Consider the following 25,250-nt stretch of genomic DNA (forward strand, 5'->3'; position numbering starts at 1 on the left):
TCGCACCGCGGGCCTTTAGAACTGCGAGGTCTCGGTGAAGGAGATGGCGTCGCTTTTGTCCACCGTGAAGCCGCCGTTGACGTAGGACTTCTTCTCGCACTCCTCATCGTCCAGCGTGGTCTCCAGGGCGAAGGGGTTGACCACGTCCACGTCCGAGGTCACGTCCACGCGTTCCAGCTCCTGCCGAGACAGCCGCTCCACGATGCCAGCGCCATACGCGTCGCCCAGCACGTTGATCATGGTGCGGAACCGGTCGCTGGCAGATCGATAACCAATCAATAATCAATAATGTATGAGTGGGTGTTTCTCTGGACACAAGCCTATACAGTTTAAAGGCTAACACAGCTAAAGGCTATACAGTTTCAAGGCTAACACAGCTACAGCCTATACAGTTTCAAGGCTAACACAGCTAAAGGCTATACAGTTTCAAGGCTAACACAGCTAAAGGCTATACAGTTTAAAGGCTAACACAGCTACAGCCTATACAGTTTCAAGGCTAACACAGCTAAAGGCTATACAGTTTCAAGGCTAACACAGCTAAAGCCTATACAGTTTCAAGGCTAACACAGCTACAGCCTATACAGTTTCAAGGCTAACACAGCTACAGCCTATACAGTTTCAAGGCTAACACAGCTAAAGCCTATACAGTTTCAAGGCTAACACAGCTAAAGGCTATAACAACAACAACAACAACACATTACATTTATATAGCACTTTTCTCGATGCTCAAAGCGCATCACATGGATGGGGGGACCTCACTAGTAACCACCACTAATGTGTAGCACCCACCTGGGTGATGCACGGCAGCCATTATGCGCCAGAACATCTCACCACACACCAGCTTGAGGTAGAGAGTGAGGGAGGAATGAGCCAATTACAGTGGAGGACGCATTAGGGGCCAGGATTGAATGAGCCAGGTTGGAAATTTAGCCAGGACACGGAACCGGGAACCCCCTACTTTTATGATAAGTGCCATGGGATCTTTAATGACCACAGTGAGTCAGGACCTGGGTTTAACGCCTCATCCGAAGGACGACATCTCCTACAGTGCAGTGTCCACTGGGGATCGATCTTTTTGGCCAGAGGGAAGAGTGCCACCTACTGGCCACCCACCAACACCACTTCCAGCAGCAACCTAGTTTTCCAAGGAGGTCTCCCATCCAAGTACTAACCAGGCCCACACCTGTTTAGCTTCAGTAATTCAGCTAAGACAAGGTATCCATTGGTCTGGCTGCTGGCTATACAGTTTAAAGGCTAACACAGCTAAAGGCTATACAGTTTAAAGGCTAACACAGCTAAAGCCTATACAGTTTAAAGGCTAACACAACTAAAGGCTAATGCTGGCCTATACAGTTTAAAGGCTAACACAGCTAAAGGCTAATGCTGGCATTTAAGTAAGAAAGGAAGAAACATTACTGTAGTCCAACAAAGGTCCTGGCATAACAAATCTAGAAAACAATCTGTAACAGTACTTACATCAGCCAATCAACCGCAACTATGAGGGTGACATCACTGGCAGGCAGGCCCACAGCAGTCAACACAATCACCATGGTAACCAGGCCAGCATTAGGGACACCTGCAGCTCCGATGCTGGCTACTGTAGCTGTTATACTGCATATGCAAACACACACACACACAACATACTGTGAAAAACTGCAGTGCCCCCTCTCACACACACACACACACACACTCTCTCTCTCTCTCTCTCTCTCTCTCTCTCTCTCGCTCTCACACACACACACACAGGCAGACAGAAACACACACAGACAGACAGACACACACACACACACACACACACACACACAGAACATTCTTTGAAAAACTGTGCAGTACTCCCTCTCACACAAATACACACGCTCTCTCTCTCTCACACACACACACAGACAGACACACAGACACACACACACAGAGACAGACAGACACACACACACAGACAGACAGACACACACACACATACACACCAGTGTTGCGCTGAAAATGAGGGGTTGCCCTCATGGTTATGGATCATAAAAAATATTTTAATGATATTCGGTCATTTTGCGGGCGGGTCCAGTTAAAATTAATTAAATATATATTTTCTACAAATAGGGCCTACTTTAAATTATCACGAGAAGGCTAGCATCAATACAGTAAAGTCAATACAGTAAAGAAGTTAAAATAATAAAGACCCCTTCAGGAAAAGTGATATAGGCTATGGGAAATATTCTTAAAGTTCTAAAGAAGATGACAGTGGTACAAGTTATGGTCTATGTAGGCCTACTTCTTGCTAAGCCATTTAAAAAGTATGACAGCCAAAGCGGCACGCCACCAACATACACAGTAACTTCGTCACAAACGCGGCACTAAACCAGCCCTAGCCAAACTGACCTGGACCAGCTTTTTAGACTAGGCACAAGAATAACTAAAAATAATAAGTCGCTCAGTAAAATAATGCGATACTTTGCCACCTGCCCACGTTAAACTTGTAGCCTACAGTGCGCGGAGCGGCTACTGCAGGAATAAATGTTATGGCACAGACTACACAGCCATATCTACCGGTATGTATGGGTTCAAGACACATGCGCCAAAGCTACCTTAGTTTGTTGTGTTTGTGACTTTAAACAGTGTATGTGTTTTTTAGTAAAGCTTTGTGCTTCATTCAGCATTTTAAACCAGTTCTTACACGCTAACGCTTGACCAGCGATGTATCTCTTGCCTACCTTGCCTCCCACCATTTCTGTTTTGGAAAGAAAGATGCATGTCCATGGCCTTCAAATCTTATCCTGTGTTCTAATCCCTTGGTGGTTTGATAAGTTAACTGGCATCTTATTCTCATTCTCTGTCCTGGCGCAAACATTATGTCCCTGCATGCCTACTAGCGTGCAGTTCTACTGCATAAAGTTTCACAAATAAATTAGTTTGTTTAACAGAAATGGCCTACTGTCTGCATACAGACTATAACCAAAAGCACACATTTTGTAAATGGCCCGGGTCTGTCCTTGGGTGGCGGGTATAATTTTGTCCCTACTTAATATTCAAGGGTCCGAGTTGCGGGGTCGATTAAAATATCCCGAAGCTTAGGCGTGTGGACCAAACCCAAACACTGACACACACACACACACACACACTGGACACAAGTATCATACTGCACACACACACACACAAACCCGCGCAACACTGACACACACACACAAACCCGCGCAACACTGACACACACACACACACACACACACATACACACACACACAAAACCCGCGCAACACTGACACACACACACACAAACCCGCGCAACACTGACACACACACACACACACACACAAACCTGCGCAACACTGACAGACACACACACACACACACACACCTGATGGTGACGATCTGGCCCACGTCCAGTGCCATGTTGTTGAGCTGGGCGATGAAGATGGCGGCCACGGGCCTCGTGAGAGCCCACCACCGGCCCATGTTGATGGTGGCTCACCGGGCAGCTGGGGCTGTGATGCTTTATCCACCCGGTTGTTCTCCTCCGCACAGCGGAACGTGATGGGCAGAGTGGCAGAACTGTGGAGAGGGAGGGAGGGAGAGATGGAGAGGAGGAGAGGAGAGAGGGAGGGGAGAGGGGAGAGAGGAGAAGAGAGGAGGGAGAGGAGAGGGGAGAGAGGAGTGGAGAGAGGGGAGATGAGAGTGGAGAGAGGAGGGAGAGGAGAGAGGAGGAGGGGGGAGGAGGAGGAGGGGGGGAGAGAGGGAGGAGGAGAGGAGAGAGGGGAGAGAGGGGAGAGGGAGTAGAAATTAATGGAGAAGACGAGTGGTGTGTGAGGTGTGTGTGGTGTGTGTATAAGGTGTGTATTGGGTAGTGTGTGTGTGGTGGTGTGTGGTGTGTATAAGGTGTGTATTGGGTAGTGTGTGAGGTGTGTGGTGTGTGTGGTGTGTATAAGGTGTGTATTGGGTAGTGTGTGAGGTGTGTGTGTGGTGGTGTGTGTGTGGTGTGTATAAGGTGTGTATTGGGTAGTGTGTGAGGTGTGTGTAGTGTGTGTGGTGTGTGTATAAGGTGTGTATTGGGTAGTGTGTGTATAAGGTGTGTATTGGGTAGTGTGTGAGGTGTGTGGTGTGTGTGTGGTGTGTATAAGGTGTGTATTGGGTAGTGTGTGAGGTGTGTGGTGTGTGTATAAGGTGTGTATTGGGTAGTGTGTGAGGTGTGTGGAGTGTGTGTGGTGTGTATTGGGTAGTGTGTGAGGTGTGTGTAGTGTGTGTGGTGTGTGTATAAGGTGTGTATTGGGTAGTGTGTGAGGTGTGTGTAGTGTGTGTGGTGTGTATGTATAAAGTTGTGTATTGGGTAGTGTGTGTGGTGTGTATAAGGTGTGTATTGGGTAGTGTGTGAGTGTGTGTAGTGTGTGTGGTGTGTGTATAAGGTGTGTATTGGGTAGTGTGTATAAGGTGTGTATTAGGTAATTATTATTAATTATTAATATAAAATTATTATATATTAGGTAGTGTGTAATTATTATTAATTATTATTAATTATTATTATTATAAAATTATGTATTAGGTAGTGTGTGTAATTATTGTGTGGTGTGTATAAGGTGTGTATTGGGTAGTGTGTGAGGTGTGTGTGGTGTGTATAAGGTGTGTATTGGGTAATTATTATTATTATAAAATTATTATTAGGTAGTGTGTGGTGTGTGTATAAAATTATTATTAGGTAGTGTGTAATTATTATTAATTATTATTATTAGTGTGTATAAGGTGTGTATTAGGTAGTGTGTAGTGTGTGTGGTGTGTGTATAAAATTATTATTATTATAAAATTATTATTATTATAAGGTGTGTATTGGGTAGTGTGTGTGTATAAAATTATTATTATTAATTATTATTATTATAAAATTAATATTAGGTAATTATTATTATTAATATAAAATTATTATTATTAGTGTGTGTATAAAATTATTATTATTATAAAATTATTATATTAGGTAGTGTGTGTAATTATTATTAATTATTAATATTAATAATTATTATATAAAATTAATATATTAGGTAATTATTATTATTATAAAATTATTATTATTAGTGTGTGTATAAAATTATTATTATTAATTATTATTATTATAAAATTAATATATTAGGTAGTGTGTGGTGTGTATAAAGTGTGTATTAGGTAATTATTATTATTATAAGGTGTGTATTAGGTAATTATTATTATTATAAAATTAATATATTAGGTAGTGTGTATAAAATTATTATTATTAATTATTATTATTAGTGTGTGTATAAAATTATATATTAGGTAGTGTGTGAGTGTGTGTAGTGTGTGTGGTGTGTATAGGTGTGTATTGGGTAGTGTGTGAGAATTATTATTAATTATTATTATTAATTATTAATATAAAATTATTATTAGGTAATTATTAATTATTATTATTAGGTAATTATTATTATTAGTGTGTGTATAAAATTATTATTAGGTAATTATTAATATTAATTATTATTATTAATTATTAATATAAAATTAATATATTAGGTAGTATTATTAATTATTATTATTATAAGGTGTGTATTAGGTAGTGTGTGTATAAGGTGTATTGGGTAGTGTGTGTATAAAATTAATATATTAGGTAATTATTAATTATTATTATTAGTGTGTATAAGGTGTGTATTGGGTAGTGTGTGGTGTGTGTATAAGGTGTGTATACTGGGCAGTGCTGCAGTACTGACCTGGAGGCGATCATGAGTCGCGATTAGTGTGAATTATTATTATTATAAGGTGTGTATTGGGTAGTGTGTGTGGTGTGTATAAGGTGTGTATTGGGTAGTGTGTGAGGTGTGTGTGTAGTGTGTGGTGTGTGTGTATAAGGTGTGTATTGGGTAGTGTGTGTGGTGTGTGTATACTGGTCAGTGCTGCAGTACTGACCTGGAGGCGATCATGAGTGTGGTGTGTGTATACTGGTCAGTGCTGCAGTACTGAGCTGGAGGCGATCATGAGTGCGGTGTGTGGAGTGTGTATAAGGTGTGTATACTGGGCAGTGCTGCAGTACTGACCTGGAGGCGATCATGAGTGCGGTGTGCGGTGTGTGTATAAGGTGTGTATACTGGGCAGTGCTGCAGTACTGACCTGGAGGCGATCATGAGTGCGGTGTGGTGTGTGTATAAGGTGTGTATACTGGTCAGTGCTGCAGTACTGACCTGGAGGCGATCATGAGTGCGGTGTGCGGTGTGTGTATAAGGTGTGTATACTGGTCAGTGCTGCAGTACTGACCTGGAGGCGATCATGAGTGCGGTGACTAGAGCCTGAGCCATGCCCAGGGCAAACGTGTACGGGTTCCTCCTCACAATCACAAGGTAGATGAGCGGCAAAAACACCAGTGAGTGTATGGCCAGCCTGTTAACACACACACACACACCCACACAGACACAGACCTGAGTAAAACACATCTTACTCAGTAAACAGTGATACTTCTGATCAACCCAACTACGTTTGTGTTTAGTTCATAGTGTACAGATTTATATTAGAAAGTGGCAAAGTTCTCCACTGTCACAGAACAGAGAATGCAGCCGTCCAAGTCTCCACCCACTCCTAAGGGACAGTGGACAGTGTGTCATGCCATGCTGACAGCAAGGGTCCTAAAACTGTGTTTTATAACTCTGTTTGTGGGGGCATATCTGTTGTGAATGTGTGTGTGCATGTGTGTGTGTATGTGTGTGTATGTAATGTGTGTGTGTGTGTAAGTGTGTGTGTGTATGTATATGTAATGTGTGTGTGTGTGTGTGTGTGTGTGTGTGTGTATATAGGTGGTGGAGACATAGAGCTGGCGTCTGCTACTCTGAATCAATTGAATGAGGAAGTTGGGTGACAAGCTAGCATTAGCTACATTGAATTCAGTAGAATGAAGATGTAGGGTGTAGAGTTAGCGTTAGCAACACTGAATCCCAGTTGAATGAAGATGTAGGGTGTAGAGTTAGCGTTAGCAACACTGAATCCCAGTTGAATGAAGATGTAGGGTGCAGAGTTAGCGTTAGCAACACTGAATCCCAGTTGAATGAAGATGTAGGGTGCAGAGTTAGCGTTAGCAACACTGAATCCCAGTTGAATGAAGATGTAGGGTGCAGAGTTAGCGTTAGCAACACTGAATCCCAGTTGAATGAAGATGTAGGGTGCAGAGTTAGCGTTAGCAACACTTAATCCAGTTGAATGAAGATGTAGGGTGTAGAGTTAGCGTTAGCAACACTGAATCCCAGTTGAATGAAGATGTAGGGTGCAGAGTTAGCGTTAGCAACACTGATTCAGTTGAATGAAGATGTAGGGTGTAGAGTTAGCGTTAGCAACACTGATTCAGTTGAATGAAGATGTAGGGTGTAGAGTTAGCGTTAGCAACACTGAATCCCAGTTGAATGAAGATGTAGGGTGCAGAGTTAGCGTTAGCAACACTGATTCAGTTGAATGAAGATGTAGGGTGCAGAGTTAGCGTTAGCAACACTGAATCAGTTGAATGAAGATGGAGGTGCAGAGTTAGCGTTAGCAACACTGAATCCCAGTTGAATGAAGATGTAGGGTGCAGAGTTAGCGTTAGCAACACTGAATCAGTTGAATGAAGATGTAGGGTGTAGAGTTAGCGTTAGCAACACTTAATCCAGTTGAATGAAGATGGAGGTGCAGAGTTAGCGTTAGCAACACTTAATCCAGTTGAATGAAGATGTAGGGTGCAGAGTTAGCGTTAGCAACACTGAATCAGTTGAATGAAGATGTAGGGTGCAGAGTTAGCGTTAGCAACACTGATTCAGTTGAATGAAGATGTAGAGTGGAGACATAGAGCTGGCGTCTGCTACTCTGAATCAATTGAATGAGGAAGTTGGGTGACAAGCTAGCATTAGCTACATTGAATTCAGTAGAATGAAGATGTAGGGTGTAGAGTTAGCGTTAGCAACACTTAATCCAGTTGAATGAAGATGTAGGGTGTAGAGTTAGCGTAGGGTGTGGAGCTAGAGTTAGCCACATTGAATCCAGCTGACTGAAGATCCCCAGGTGAAGAGGTGGCATTACCAACATCGAATCCAGTTGAATGAAGATGTAGAGTGGAGACATAGAGCTAGCGTCTGCTACTCTGAATCAATTGAATGAGGAAGTTGGGTGACAAGCTAGCATTAGCTACATTGAATTCAGTAGAATGAAGATGATGTAGGGTGCAGAGTTAAGCGTTAGCAACACTGAATCCCAGTTGAATGAAGATGTAGGGTGTAGAGTTAGCGTTAGCAACACTGAATCCCAGTTGAATGAAGATGTAGGGTGTAGAGTTAAGCGTTAGCAACACTTAATCCAGTTGAATGAAGATGGAGGTGCAGAGTTAAGCGTGCAACACTGATTCAGTTGAATGAAGATGGAGGTGTAGAGTTAAGCGTGCACTGATTCCAGTTGAATGAAGATGGAGGGTGCAGAGTTAGCATTAGCTTCACTGTTGGCACTCACCCACTGAGCACTGTGACCACATACAGGCCCATCTTCCAGAATATTTCCCAGTTTTCCACCTCGATGATCTTAGCTGCGATGAGGAACAGAATTCCCACCGGCATGTAGCTGCAGAAAAAATCCACACAACAACAACAGCAGTGTTAGAAACAAACAGTGGCAAAATCAATCCCTCAGGACATTACCTGCACTGACACAAATTATGAACACAGGATCTCAACATCTGTAGGCAAGGCAACTTCATTGATCAAATTTGCATACACAGCGTGGCAATTCAATGTGCAAACAGAAGCAAAGCAAGTGAATAATAGTACACAAAAGCATATTGTTGGATTCTCTGGTTGTTGCGTTGTGTTTTAGTTCTAATGTCTGTATTGAAGATGGTCAATAAAGCTTGACGGCGGGATCAGGATCAGCGATTAGATGATGATTTATTGTAGATGGTACAATAATGAATAACAGAACACAGGCTAAGTCTCAAACAGTAAAACTGTGCAGAGTCTAACAGTTGTGATTGTTATTAGAAGCGGCTGCTGAGCCTTCCGACAGAAGATGCTCCTCGGGTCGCTTCCTCGATTAGTCTCCGAGTCAAAAGATAAGACAAAGCCTGTTATACTAAAACATACAAATGTCAATCATACCAACGTGGCAGGTGCCAACCAGTGTACAAAAAACGGCTCTGGCCAAATGGAGATACTAGCCCGAACAGGCCAACATGCTATCTCCCTCGGCACAATATGTACGTATACATATGTGCACATGTGTGTGTGTGTGTGTGTGTGTGTTTGTTCTTACCACATGATAATATGAGCCAGTCTCATGGTGGCCTCATTGAGGGCATGTGTGTGTGTGTGTGTGTGTGTGTGTGTGTGTGTGTGTGTGAGAGAGAGAGAGAAAGAGAGAGAGTGGAGCTGTGGAGTGTGTGTGGTGTGTGTGTGTGTGTGTTCTCACCACATGATAATATGAACCAGTCTCATGGTGGCCTCATTGAGGGCATCGAAGAACTCCAGCAGGATGCGCCCTCTCTCGCCCATCTTCCCAATTACCAGTCCGAACGCCACGCAGAAGACGATCAGGCCCAGCACGTTGATCCCGTCCGTGTACCCCCGCTCCACCTTGTAGTTCACCTGGGTGAGGTTCTGGAACGGAACGCGGCAGGCCAGAAGTCAGAGGTCAACTGAAGAACACATCACCTGTCAATCACCTGTAGCTTCAAAGAGCACAGGCTTCACTTGTTCTCTATTCACGCTGAGGGATAGATAGAGGGATAGAGGGATAGATAGATAGAGGGATAGAGGGATAGATAGATAGATAGATAGATAGATAGATAGATAGATACTTTATTGATCCGCAAGGGGAAATTCAAGAGGGTGGCTTAGTGCCCAAATGTGTCTGTCTTGTCAAATGCGTCTGTCTTGACACGTTTCAAATGCTTCTGTCTTTGACATGTTTCAAATGCGTCTGTCTTCGACATGTTTCCAACGCATCTGTCTTTGACATGTTTCAAATGCGTCTATCTTTGACATGTTTCAAATGCGGTGCGGTTCAGCTTGTTAGTACCCAGATAGCAAGAGGCTGGCGGACCACTGTTGGTCCATTGGGGGCATAGCTGGCGGTCCGCTGGCATTTTGCTCATCGGTCCTCTGGCGATCCACTGGCGGGTTGCAGACAAGTTGCCCAATATTTTGCCACTATTGGTCATTTGTTCAGTTATACTCCATATATCATTTTATTAACTTTTCTTAATATTCATGACAATTTAAATTTAAAGAGATGGTAGTCCAACGAGCGTGTGTGTGCTTGGGCGTGTGTGTGTGTGGGTGGGTGTGTGTGTGTGCATGTGTGTGTGCGTGTATGTGTGTGCGTGGGTGTGTGTGTGTGTGCGTGTATGAGGACAGCAGCCGTGTTTGAGTGTGGGCAGAAGGTTTGAGGACGTTTCCTACCTCAGCAACTGTTGCCATGATAGTTGGTAGGGAGGGGAAGGTGATGGTGGTGGGTGGCGCTGTGGGGGGGTCGTTAGGAGGGGCGAGCTCTTTACGCTGGCTCTTGTACTGTAGAAACCCAACGGAGAACAAGAGAGGAGTCACACCACCGTTAACAAGAGGAGTCACATCACAGTTAACAAGAGAGGAGTCACACCACCGTTAACAAGAGGAGTCACATCACAGTTAACAAGAGAGGAGTCACACCACAGTTTCATTCTTACAATGAAAACCCCAACATGAAAAGAAACCAACTAAAACTTAGTTAAAATAATTTTCTCATTATGCAATGCAACTTAATTACAGTAATTTCCTAAATTTCCAGAGTTTCTTGTCAAGCACATTGTGATATTCTATATTTTTCTTTAATAAACCAGTAGACACTGAACGGTCAGATTTGATCATAAATGTGTTTCCAAAGATGACCACTAGATATGAATATATAGTATATTCGGCTGTAAAATAAATATTTTTTTCGTCTTTACCTGCTGGAAACAGGCCTGGACTAGGTTCTCTGGGAACATGTTCCTGTCCAGAAAACATTAAAACGATTAGAAATCAGCCCAGACACCACAGAGCCACCATCGCTTTGGAAACGACCTTTCGCCGGGGTCAGTCTCACCTGACGAGGTCGAGCAGCGTGTCCACTGTGGTGACGTTGGGCGTAGTGCCGGCCCTGTCGATGTGGTCGGTGTCCTGCGACACCCCCGGCTTGATGGTGGTCACCAGGACAATGCCTGTGAGGAGAGCCAGAGACAGAGTTTTGCTGATGAGGCTGCATAGCACTTTACAGCACGTTACAGCACTTTACAACACTTTACAACACTTTACTTAACACATTACAACACTTTACTTCACACTTCACAGCTGATGAGGCTGCAGTCTATCAAAGCAGCACTTTAACACATGCATCGCCACAGCATCAGTAACGGTGATCCAGGATTGTTGAGGTTTGTTTCGGCACTACTGATGATGTTTTTCACCCAGATGAGAGAGCACAGCAGTGTGCTACTACTATCTTTAATTAAAAAAACAAACAAACAAAGTTTTAACTCTACCGACATCTTTCACACTGGTGGAATCAGCACACATCATCTTTCACACTGGTGGAATCAGCACACATCAGCATGCTGCTGTACTCTATGAACTGGAGTCACCATGACAACAAAACAGTCATGTGCGGAACGTTAGATTCTGAAACTGAAATGAGACTGGTGTGCGTGTCCTCATGCCACTGGTGCCTGCTGGTGGGTCTGGTGGTTGTTTTTCTCACCGAGGATCACAGCGATGATGGTAGTGGTGAAGTAGTAGAGGACAGCACGGAGCCCGATCTTCCCAGACACCTCAGAGTCCAGAGCGGCCACACCTGCAACACACACAGGTCAAAGGTCAACCAGGCTATCCACGAACTAGCACAGCTATTCTTATTGACATGAACTAGCACAGCCATTCTATTAGACATGAACTAGCACAGCTATTCTATTTGAACTAGCACAGCTATTCTATTAGACATGAACTAGCACAGCTATTCTATTTAAACTAGCACAGCTATTCTATTTGAACTAGCACAGCTATTCTATTTAAACTAGCACAGCTATTCTATTTGAACTAGCACAGCTATTCTATTTGAACTAGCACAGCTATTCTATTAGACATGAACTAGCACAGCTATTCTATTTGAACTAGCACAGCTATTCTATTAGACATGAACTAGCACAGCTATTCTATTAGACATGAACTAGCACAGCTATTCTATTTGAACTAGCACAGCTATTCTATTAGACATGAACTAGCACAGCTATTCTATATAAACTAGCACAGCTATTCCATTTGACATTATATCATTTAACAAGTTCCAGATGAATACAGACAGAATCCTGAATCTAGAATCCTAAAATCCAGGCTGGAGGTCTATCCAAAACTGTTCACACAGTTTCCTGTAATTGCTATTTCAAATTTAGCTTTTAGCTATTCTCAGCAATAGCACCATCTACTGTGTACAATAGAGCTAACGTAATGGGATCACTAACAAACCTGTGTGTGCTGTAAAGCTAGCTAATGCAGCTCTGTTATAACAGAGTTATAACGGTCTAGAACCATTAATGCAGCTCTATTAGTACTGTCTAGAACCGCTAATGCAGCTCTGTTAGTACTGTCTAGGACCGCTAAGACAGAGTTAGAACTGTCTAGAACCGCTAATGCAGGTCTGTTAGTACTGTCTAGAACCGCTAAGACAGCAGAGTTAGAACTGCCTGGCACCTCTAATGCAGCTCTGTTAGTACTGTCTAGGAGCGCTAATGCTAGAGAAACAGAGATGTGTACATTTGTATGTGTGTGAGAGAGAGATAGTGTGTGTGTGTGTGTGTGTGTGTGTGTTTGTTTGTCTGACCATTTGTTATGCAACATCTGTTTGTTCCTTGTGATTCAGACACACCATTGTGCACAACAGGTGACTGAAGTAGGTTAAAAGTGGCTGTATGTCTGAGTGTGTGTGTGCGTGTGTGTGTGGGTGTGTTTTCCCTAAGGCAGGAGAAATGGGATGAACTGTGGTTAAAAACCATTGCATCTGTGTGTGTGTGTGTGTGTGTGTGTATGTGTTCCATCCACCCTGTCCAAACACAGGACGAGTGTCTAAGGGATGCAGGGCCATCCTGTGAGATGCCTCGGTGGTGTTGCTGGCAACGGCAGCCCGTCCTGCGCTCCTCTCTTGGGAGATATTACGAACTAATTGGAAGCTCCGCTCCGTCTGATTAATTACACTCATCTGAGCAGCGCCCAACACAGCCCCCCAGCTGCACTCCCAACACCAGAGTGTGTGTGGACACAGAGAGAGAGAGAGGGAGAGGGGAGGAGAGGGGGGCAGAAAAGAGAGAGTGTGGCAGAGAGAGAGAGAGAGTGGGGGACACAGAGGTGTGTGTGTGTGTGTGTTTATGTATTCCCATATGTGAGTGTGTGGAATCTTTTTGCTCTCTACTGATAGGGCCCAGAGGTTACTCATATTATTCTACGCAACAATACCTCTTTGAGCCACACAAACACACACACACACACACACACACTTCAACTCAACGGTCTGTGATGTATAAAGACCTCCTGCTTAGATCTTCAAACACCCCTAAACACAAACACACATCAACATACACACACAATGTGATCTCTTGTATTCTGCCTCTTATCTAGCAGGTGTGTGTGTGTGCTAGTGTGTGTGTGTGTGTGTGTGTGTGTGCATGTGTGTGTCCGTGTATCCATGTGTGTGTGTGTGATGAAGCCCTTCCCACAGAGAGATGTAAATGTGGTCTCTCTATAGATGTGTGTGTGTGTGCGTGCGTGTGCGTCCGTGTATCCATGTGTGTGTGTGTATGTGTGTGTTTGTGTGTGTATCCATTGTGTGTGTATCCATGTGTGTGTGTGTGTGTATCCATGTGTGACCTTGTGTGTGAGTTGCGTTACCTGTGATCATGCTGGAGATGATGAGGGGCAGGATGACCAGTTTCAGCATGCGCATCAGCAGTTCTCCCGGGAAGCCAAAGTACTGCTTGTGCAGGGGCGACAGAGTGGCGTGCTCTCTAACCAACACCCCCAGCCCGATGCCTGAAGGACACACACACACACATACAAACGCACACACACACACACACACACACACACACACACACACACACACACACACACACACACACACACAAACATGCACACACACATGCACACACACACACACACACACACACACACACACACATAAACACACACACACACACACACACACACACACACACATTTCAGCAAGGCATTAGGGCAAAAATATGTTGGCAACAACACACAGAACTGCTGATTAACAGAAAGTAAACATTTCCATCCTATCCTGTTTACGAGCACTCTGACAACAAAGCCCCGCACTGCACCCTCTCACTCATTCACTCCTCCTATCAGCCAAAGGATGAAACCAAAGATAATTAATGCGTAGCAAGATGGGTCGTCCTAGTTCATGTCTATGAGGGGCAAAGTGGAGTTCAGTCAGAGCGGGCTCTGGTTCAGTTCCCGCCTGCACAGGGCGTGTCACTGGCGATATGACTGGCGTTTGAGCAGGTTCCACATGAACTAGCGGAGTACAAAATAAACTTGGTGTACACCTTCACCCCCCCCTCATCCTATGTACTACTGCTACCCTATTTGCATACAAGTGAAGTCAAGTCGGCTTTATTGTCAATTTCTTTACATGCACTGGTCATACAAAGAATTGAAATTTCGTTTCTTACTTTCCCATGCAGACATAGACATACTTTAAAATAGACATAAACATACTTTAGACATAGACATAGCCATAGACAATAGGGTTAGGGTAGACAGGATCCTAGGTTCCTGGCTGGCTGGTGGGTGGGGGGGCTGTCAGTGATGGGAGAGTGGGTAGAGTGTTCAGCATCCTGATTGCTTGGTGGATGAAGCTACTTGCAAGTCTGGTGGTGCAGGAGCGGAGGCTCCTGTACCTCTTTCCAGAGGGCAGGAGGCTGAACAGTTCGTGTGCAGGGTGGGTTGTGTCCTTGACAATCATTAGTGCTTTGCGGGTGAGGCGGGTGGTGTAAATGTCGTTCATAACATATTCTGTTTAGGTTACTATGTTATAGTAGCTTAGGTTAGTAGACCTAGTTCATAAAACAGAGTAGGCAAACCTTTTCTAAATCGTCATAAGCCGACGACATAGGCTACTGTAGTTGTTTAACTAACCCAACTCCACACGTCGTTCTCTGTTTACAGAAGGCTACATTACGCGCCAAGGCCAAATGCACAGCACGTGAATCTGCAAGACACCAGCTTGCTAATGGTGGTAGTTCACTGTGATAAATATTAAAATTATAGCCTGACAAGCCAGACTAGGCAATAACATATTTGCTGCTGCTAGGGTGCGTCTAGATTTCTAGGCTATTAAAATTAGCTTTGAATTTAATCAATAAGATGTAGCCTTATAGCCTATGATCTCTGTGTAGACGGTAGCCTAATGAAAACTGAAAAGACCTATCTGTCTGTGCCCTGGCTACAGTAGGCCTACAGTACATGCACTCCTATTGAATTTTCAGAACCAAGGAGAGAAATGAGCTTAATGAAATGTGTTACAGCTCTGTCTGCTATTTACACCCATTCTTCTTGATACATAATGAATAAATATGAAAATGTATAAAATGTGGATACAGTGTGATGGAAGATGTTTTATTTTGATATAATTAGCATGTAGCCTATGTATTCTCTATTCAGTTGCAATCAAAATTTGCAACTTTTTTCAGAAGTTGTCGGCTAGCTTGTTGTTTTCTATTACTATCTATGCTGGTTATCAGCACACAATGTTATAAGCTAATTCATTAACTCGAGACTCATCATGGATATAACACGTTTTTTAAACAACGAAAACAGAAAGGATGGAGACAGCAAAGCGACAGGAGTTATTTCAAGTGGGCTAGCCGCAAGCACAAGGTAGGCAAGATTATTGTGCTTGTCAAAATGGCTAGCATTACCGCTGATTAAAAGCCATGCGTGAACGTAGCCTTAGCCTTTATAGGAGCTAGAACAAAAACTAAAGGTAACTTTAGCCTTTATAGGGCTATACAAAGTTGTCCAAATAAATAGGTCGTTGTTAGGCGTTTTTGTTGTAAAGATATTGCATGTGGATGTCATTAGCCTATGTAGACTACTTTTTAACTGACCAATGCAGGAACCTAACGGGGACAAATATTATCAAAGCGTTGAAAGTTAGGTGGGTGTGTCAGCAAACACTTACCATCTTGCATTCATTCCCTGCAGGCCTTGTCCACTTTTTTTCAAAACGAGGATCAAAATAGTAATAAGTCCACGTCCACCCCAGTGTCCCTGACAACGTTACCGTTATCATAGCTCCAACACCCCCTTGTTTGTATTTGATGTGGCTGGGCTGTGTGTGTAATAAGCTAGACTGCGTGTTTCAATGTATTTGACATGTCGGCTGGCTAGTAGCCTGGCTAAGCGCCACCACTTCTCAATGAGGCGTGGTCTGGGAACCAAACATTAATTTTCGTTATTTGAAAAAATGCCCAGATCCGTTTATTGGGTGCCCGGATGTCTATCAAATCGTCTGTGCATAGCTCATCATTGTCTTGCTTTCCCCCTTGTTCTGTGATTGGTCCCCTATCTCAGGCGAAAATTTGCTCCATGGTCTCCAGGCTGCCTTAGCAGCGTGAATCAAATGGCTAGGGCTGTGTGTTAACAATAGGGAGGGAAAGTAATCTCGCCATCATCTAGTGGTTTGCGTTCCTAGAGTTTAGCGGAGTGGATGGGATTTTTTTTAGAAAAATATATCTCAGTGCACATTGGGATCTTAATTTAATGCCTTTCATATGTTAGGCACTGGGGTCACCTCTATTGCTTCAAGTGGTCATACCTTATTTTTAGGATCAGTTGAATTGTTTTGAAGTTTTATTAAGTAACACGGTGATAAGGAACTACAGCTGCATGTGGCGTCACATGTTTGGGCAGCAATCTCTAACTGATCAATGCGGCAATTTGCTTAACTGGTTTAACATGTTTTGTAATAGCGGGCGTGTGGTGATAACCTTTATGTCAGGATAACTGGTGTTGTGCTTCTACTCACATGAAGAGCTAGCTGTAAGTGTTAAGTGTCAATGCTAACCAGGCTAATAAACAAACCATGCTACCGTGGAGTAGCGTTGAAGGGTAAAGTCCACATGACTTCTTTTGTAGTTAGTTTATGAAACAAAGGAGCAATTTGATTTTCTTAAGTAAGGCAAAATAGGGTCTGACATTTTCACAGTTAGAATATTATTACTGTATAGACACTGAAAATATTTTTGGTGGATAACATGGCTGATTTGGCTTCACAATATTTTTTTAAAAATAGGTCTATGGGACTTAACATTGGAGCTGCTCTTCAATAGGAACGCAACCACTTGGGGCGCTGGTTTTCACTTTCCCTCCCTATGCATCATGATGTGGCTGTGTGCGTGCGTGCCAAACTCTAGGCTACAATGTTTTAATGAGTTCAGAGTTCGGGAGTTGCACATTTTAGGCTGACCTGGGTACCACTGGCAGTTTTTTTCAAGCCTTAGTATAAGTAATTCATTGAATGTAACGTCGGCGCAAAATGTTAGCGTTCTCCCGCGCAGGGCATCCTGGGATACGAGAGCGAACATTTGGGGTTTATGTCTGTATTTCTCCTTAGTTTTGAGTGTGATGTTAGCGTCTTTATTGTAACATGTTTCCCTTTTAGTTCTCCCTCGTGTGTGATCCTTTTTGTGTGGGGGGCTGCGTCCTCACCTGTATGTGTAGAGTGTGTGTCTGCTTGACCTGCCCCGTGTGTATTGTGTTCTGTGTCTGTATTCCTGCTCTCGTTCCCAGCTAATAAACCTTTTGATTGGAGAACTGTGTGTGTCGCTATCAAAACGTTACAATAATATTTCATGGTTAATTTGTTTTGTGCATTGCCCCATGTTTGTAGGCTAGGCCTACTTGTTTTTTGTATGTTGGTACAATTGTATGTTGGTTAACAGTTCCACAATAGAAATGCAAATTAAATTTTTACATTATCTGTCATAATTTAATTGCCTCTCTCTCTCTCTGTCTTATGTATATTGATAATAATAATAATAATAATAATAATAATAATAATAATATATATTGAAAAAAATGGGGGGCTCGGGGAGGCCTCTGCCCCGGGCCCCAGATGACCTTAACCTGGCCCTGCACGGGTATGATGGTGGCAGCTTTGAAAAGTGATGGGATGACTGCTTGCTCCAGAGAGGTGTTGAAAATGTTCAGCTCTTCTGCACAGTCCTTCAACTTCTGTTTTCCTTCCGTATCTGCAACAGTTGTTGTCGGCTGTACATGCATTCCGACGTAGTTTCACGCGATAAACATTCCGAAAAAAACATTTTAACAACACTGCACGTTCAGGAGGCTTTTTTGTGGACATTTTCAAAAAATGATAGAAGAAAAAAAATGCACAACATTTTATTTAAATTTGTCTTAATGGCAAAGCCACTCAACCGGAAGATACATTTCCGGGGACAGGAAATGGCCTGTCAGGAAGTATCTTTGTAATCAACCATCTTTGATAAAACATCCACCATTCCCCTCCATAACCCCTGTGAGGGTCAAAGGTCAAAGTCCACCATTACACTCCATAACCCCAGTAAGGGGCTGGGAGCATAGGCATTAGAAAGTTAGATCGGCCATTGGGCTTGAGTTCTATTTTAATAATTTGGGTGGCGGGAAATCGCATAAAATAAAGCAAGCTCAGCACCCCAATATTGCTGGGGGCAACACATTTACTGTCTATGGGCAACACTTGCAGCCAATCAGAGACACCTGTCTGATTTCCAGTCAGAGTCACATGCTTCTCCACTGGCCTCCAGTGATTGATTGCCCCCACCAAGATGGCGATGCTATTTACATACGTTCGGGAGCCCAATGCGATGTCTAGCTTTCTAATATCTATGGCTGGGAGAGGATAGCATGCCGTTGGTCAAAGATTAGTACCAGTGTTTTTTTTTTTTTAACTAAAACTCCTCAAGACCCAGCTCTTCTGAGAGTATTTCCTTTCCTCACACTAACAACTGGACATGCTTCATCATATATCCTTTACCACTAAACTACCCCCCTACTGACATGCTTCATCATCTAGCCTTTACCACTAAACTACCCCCCAACTGAGATGCATCATCTAGCCTTTACCACTAAACTACCCCTCCCTCAACTTAATTCAGCTAGAACGTTTTTAATTCTATGAGTAGCACGTATTGCAACACTAACTTGTCCTTGTCACACAATATCTTGATTGTTCCCTTTTTGTACGTCGCTTTGGATAAAAGCATCAGCTAAATGATTAAATGTGTAAACGTAATGGGTACCATAACCTAACTTTACGGCTGACTTTACAGATTTCGGGAAGGTCCTACATCATTGAGATTATTTCTTAGATAGTGATGGTAGAATGACAGGGTGGAAGGTGAACTGGCGACCCATATTTCAGTAGTTACTGCTTTCTGGGGGTTTTTTACAATGAGGGTCAGTCGTCCTCAGGCAAATCAAGTCTGAATTGTGTCCACTTTGTTGGACTTCCCAGCAGTACGTGTGTGTGTGTGTGGTTTCCAGCAGTACAGAGTGCAGGGGACAGCACAGGTGGGGGAGGCATGTGGAACTGAAGTGTTGTTACGATACACACACACCATCACACAGACATACACAGCAATACACACACACACAGCATCACACAGACATACTGTACACAGCTATACACTGCTATAAACACACACAGCATCACACAGACATACACTGCTATACACACACACAGCATCACACAGACATAGACAGCTATACACACACACAGCATCACACAGACATACACAGCTATACACACACACAGCATCACACAGACATACTGTACACAGCTATACACACACAGCATCACACAGACATACACTGCTATACACACACACAGCATCACACAGACATACACTGCTATACACAGCTATACACCCACAGCATCACACAGACATACACAGCTATACACACACACAGCATCACACAGACATACACAGCTATACACACACACAGCATCACACAGACATACACAGCTATACACAGCTATACACACACAGCATCACACACACAGCATCACACAGACATACACAGCTGGGACACACACTGTTAGGAATAAAGGACTGTTATGGTACATACAGTACACACACCTGTATGATCATCAAAGCTACTAATACACACACCTGTATGATAATCACAGCTACTGATACACACACCTGTATGATCATCACAGCTACTAACACACACACCTGTATGATCATCACAGCTACTGATACACACACCGTCAGCTGATTGTCTAACATGTCAGCTGATGTGGGAACTTTTTGAATGACTTTAAATTCATGAGAGAAGGAAGGAGGCGCGTAAACGTAGACTCAGGGAGTCCAAGCACCTGAGATACCTGCCGAGCAATACCTGCGATACCTGCCGAGCAATACCTGATACCTGCCAAGCAATACCTGAGATACCTGCCAAGCAATACCTGCGATACCTGCCGAGCAATACCTGAGATACCTGCCTGAGATACCTGCCAAGCAATACCTGCGATACCTGCCGAGCAATACCTGAGATACCTGCCTGAGATACCTGCCAAGCAATACCTGAGATACCTGCCAAGCAATACCTGAGATACCTGCCAAGCAATACCTGCGATACCTGCCGAGCAATACCTGAGATACCTGCCTGAGATACCTGCCAAGCAATACCTGAGATACCTGCCAAGCAATACCTGCGATACCTGCCAAGCAATACCTGCGATACCTGCCGAGCAATACCTGAGATACCTGCCTGAGATACCTGCCAAGCAAGACCTGAGATACCTGCCAAGCAATACCTGCGATACCTGCCGAGCAATACCTGAGATACCTGCCAAGCAATACCTGAGATACCTGCCAAGCAATACCTGAGATACCTGCCAAGCAATACCTGAGATACCTGCCGACTAGCACATACAAAATAAGCTAATTGTGGAAATAGCTAAAAGCCACAGATTTAACAGATGTTAAAGGACCGAATGCGTTCGTTGTGGAAATAGCTAAAAACCACAGATTTAACAGATGTTAAAGGACCGAATGCGTTCGTTGCCATGTCTGAAACCAGTAAACCTGATCTTTCTTGTTGCTGGAGTTTGTGTTGTGGACACATCATATTTTTATTTTCTTGTGGATGATTCGTTGTGGATTACTTCCTTTTTTGTGAATTATAAAGACTGTGTTGTGATGATTTTTCTGTTGTTTTCCGTGGATTCAGTGGATTATTATTTTTCGTGTGTAGTGACTTTAGGGAACCCAGGAGCATTTGCGCATGTTGGCATATAACCAACTGTCGGGTGCGTTAGTACTACGCATAAAAGAATCACTTTGGGGACTATTGATGACTGACTTTGTGTTAAATGTATGTGAATGAAAGGGTTTGAATAAAACGTGTGTGCAAATATACTTTTGAACTCTAAATTATATTGTCAGCTTATGTTTTCATATTCATAACATATTCAAAACATATCATAATCCAGGAGGAGGATCAAGAAAATACCCGTGTTTATTAGGAGGATAAATACTTGTGTTTATTAGTAATAATCACCTTGGAAAAGTCTGATTGTTACAACATGACTAGTGGCATTAAAGCATGAAAGGGTGTGCCCATACCAGCCCCCATACCAGGGCCCATCTCAGTGCCCATACCAGCCCCCATACCAGGGCCCATCTCAGTGCCCATACCAGCCCCCATACCAGCCCCCATACCAGTGCCCATCTCAGTGCCCATACCAGGGCCCATCTCAGTGCCCATACCAGCCCCCATACCAGGGCCCATCTCAGTGCCCATACCAGCCCCCATACCAGGGCCCATCTCAGTGCCCATACCAGGGCCCATCTCAGCCCCCATACCAGCCCCCATACCAGGGCCCATACCAGTGCCCATACCAGCCCCCATACCAGTGCCCATACCAGCCCCCATCTCAGTGCCCATACCAGCCCCCATACCAGTGCCCATCTCAGTCCCCATACCAGCCCCCATACCAGTGGCCATCTCTCTCTCTTCCCCTCGCTTCCTGTCACTCCCTACTGTCCTGTCTGATTAAAGGCCTAACAAGCCCAAACAAATATGTGTTAAAAAGAGAATGTCTGTTGTGTTTTGGTTCTTTGCACCTAGTTGAACTCCACACACCCCTCTGTGTGGCCTGCCTGCAGCGTTATCAGGGTTCAGGCGTTGCGTTGCAAAGGCAGGACTCTGCAGCATTATCAGGCGTTGCGTTGCAAAGGCAGGACTCTGCAGCATTATCAGGAGTTGCGTTGCAAAGGCAGGACTCTGCAGCATTATCAGGGTCCAGGTCCAGGCGTTGCAAAGGCAGGACTCTGCAGCATTATCAGGAGTTGCGTTGCAAAGGCAGGACTCTGCAGCATTATCAGGGTTCAGGCGTTGCGTTGCAAAGGCAGGACTCTGGAGCCAGGTGTGGTCATTTGATTAATTTGACTCTGATTAAGAGTAATCAAGCATGCTAATTCAATCAATTTCTGGGAGCAATGGACCGACAGCTGACCACTAAACTCTTACAGCAGCTCTATACGTACAGACTACTGGACCCCTACAGCGACTCTATACGTTCAGACTACTAGACAGCGACTCTATACGGTCAGACTACAGCAGCTCTACAGCTCTGGGAGTTGATTATTAGTAGGCCCGGTGAGGCCCAGTCACAGGCTTCCGTAAGGCACGGCCCATGGTGGGCAGGCACATCAGATATATCATGAGTGTGTATGTGTGTGCATGCTTCGTGTGTGTGTGTGTGTGTGTGTTAGTGTGTGTGTCTTGGCAAGCATGTGTGCAGAGGTGCGCCTGCAGGAGTACGGCCATACACACCATAATTTTGCAACTCTGCAAATGTTTCTGTTAAGTAAACACCTTATCAGAATGAACTTAATGTAGAACAATATGCACGCACACCTTTGTTTGAGCAGGAGAGAGAATGACAGCACACTCAAGACTTTAAGGACATCATGGATATAAAATGTTTTTTGTAAACATGGAAAACAGAAAGGATGTAGGAGGAAACAAAGCTAGAGAAGTAATTTCAGACGGGCAAGGACAAGGTAGGCAACATTGGTGTGCTTGTCAAAACATTAGCATTACAACTGGATTACTGCTCACACGCTGTTTAAAGCCATACACAACTGTAAACTAGAACAAAACTAAAGGTAGCCTAACTTTAGCCTTTATAGAGCTGTATAAAGTTCTCCAAATGATTATAAGCTGTTGTTAGGCATGAATGTTGTTGTAAAGATAGGCTGTTGTTAGTGTGGGGGGGGGGCTACATGGGTGTGTGTGTGTGGGGGGCACGAATAACGTAATGGCCCAACTCGAGGGGCGGCACCAAGCACGCATTTGAAAATCTCATTGCACGCAATTGGATAACACTAAACGATCAATGTTAACTGACTGATTCCAGACTTCGACGCACTCTTTGAGAACTCTGGATTCCCAGGGTATGTCTGTGCAAGCGTGTGTGCCTGCATGTGTGTATGTGGGGGTCAGTGTGTGAGTGTGTATGCATGCTTGTGTGTGTTTGTATGTGAGTGTGTGTCTTTGCAAACGTGCATCCATGTGTGTGTGTGTGTGTGTCAGTGGGTGTGTCTGACTTTGGGAGTGTGTGTCATCCCATTGACAGCTTCCTCTCTCTTTCTCCTCCATGGTGGCAACAGCACTAATAGTGTGCGTGTGAACGCCATCATGTCAAATATGCTGCACTCATCACACACTCAACGCCATCATGTCAAATATGCTGCACTCATCACACACTCAACGCCATCATGTCAAATATGCTGCACTCGTCACACACTCAACGCCATCATGTAAAATATGCTGCACTCGTCACACACTCCCAGAGCTCTCTGGTACCAGCAGGGGTGATATGACTGGGAGCCCAGTTCTGCCCCCCATCACCCAGGACAGCAGCAGTCTGAGCGAGACAGCTGCGTGATACTCCTGCAGGGAACACTGAAGACCACAGCAGCCAGTCAAGCTGCCATGCCAGGAATACTGAGACCGGTTAGGAAGCCAGCCGGCCACTCAAGTCTAGTCACGTTTGGCTGTGACAGTCTGAGCGTGTGTCTCTTTCTCTCACACACACACACACACACTCTCTCTCTCTCTCTCTCTCTCACACACACACTCATATACAGAGAAACCAGCAGTTTCACACACAAGTACACAAGCAGGCTATGTCAGGCACAGATGTACGTTATTGCTATTCTGTTACCATAGCGACAGGGACCAATTTGACATCTGCCGCTGACGGTGAGTGTCTGTTCAGACTGAGAGAGGTCTACGACTATTCCTCCATTCACGCGCTCGCGATACAATAAAAGATTCTTACCCAGAATGACCGACGCGACGGTGGCGATGAGAAGCCAATTCCTCTTCAGGAAACTCCTGACATGGCAACGTCTCCGCTCTCTTTTCCCCAGGACGTCCATGTCTGCGGACTCACGGAGATGACGACGGCTCGATCGCGGACACAGACACAAAGGTGGACGGGATAGACGCACCACGAGAAGCCCCCGTCTTTTCAGCCCTTTCACGGGAGCGCGGAGGGGAGCAGCCGCGGGAACGAGCTGTTTGACACGCGCAGCTCTAGGTAGCACGCGGATGCTGATGCTGATGCTGCTGTGTGGGGCTCGAGGAGTGGTGGCGGGAGATTGAGAGAGATAAGCGAAATGTCTTCTCGCGTCTGCCTCTGGTTATTTGCCTGTCAGCGAGTGCACGGTTAACGATGTCAAGAGCAGATGTGTTCACAGTTAGCAGAGGTGTGTTCAAACGCCTCAGACTCGCGCGGCTTTTATCCTCGCGCTCACCCAGACTCTGTCTCCTCCGCCCCCAAGACGACATGCCTACATTTCAACATCCCTGGAATAGGCCTAGCCCAAGGCCGTAATCTTAATATATACTAACTTTGAGAGGGACAAAAGGCCCCTCTCCTCCCCCATATCAAGACATACATTGCTATGCAACAGTAGCAGGCTATCACTCACTGTTGTCCAAAATAATCATTTACTATCACAAACCGGAAAACGTTGTAGCCTAACTGACAGAGGAAGGGAGTGCAGAGATGAGATGGTCTCAGTTAAGAGAAGAAACCCGATGACACTGAATTGCCTGGACAACACTGGCTTGCCTTGCACCGTAATCCCCTCTTGAGCCATATAGCTACTTTTAGTAGAGGTCCTGGGTAAGATTTGTATCCACTTCATTTAGCAGAGAATATTTCAA

The 25,250-nt window shown here is 44.3% G+C and overlaps 1 protein-coding gene across 1 annotated transcript; it reads right to left on the reverse strand.

Moving 5' to 3' along the window:
* Positions 1–24,750, reverse strand: slc1a1 (solute carrier family 1 member 1). The gene is given in 13 exon segments (XM_048236206.1): positions 1–256; positions 1,477–1,611; positions 3,341–3,452; positions 3,455–3,534; positions 6,223–6,345; positions 8,428–8,535; positions 9,379–9,566; positions 10,371–10,478; positions 10,895–10,937; positions 11,032–11,146; positions 11,683–11,775; positions 13,860–14,000; positions 24,358–24,750. Coding segments are annotated over 13 exon segments (1,587 nt in total). The 5' UTR covers positions 24,458–24,750; the 3' UTR covers positions 1–15.
* Between the last annotated feature and the right edge of the window lie 500 nt (positions 24,751–25,250).

The sequence above is a fragment of the Alosa alosa genome, chromosome 24, assembly GCF_017589495.1.
Source record: "Alosa alosa isolate M-15738 ecotype Scorff River chromosome 24, AALO_Geno_1.1, whole genome shotgun sequence".
Taxonomy (NCBI): Eukaryota; Metazoa; Chordata; class Actinopteri; order Clupeiformes; family Clupeidae; genus Alosa; species Alosa alosa.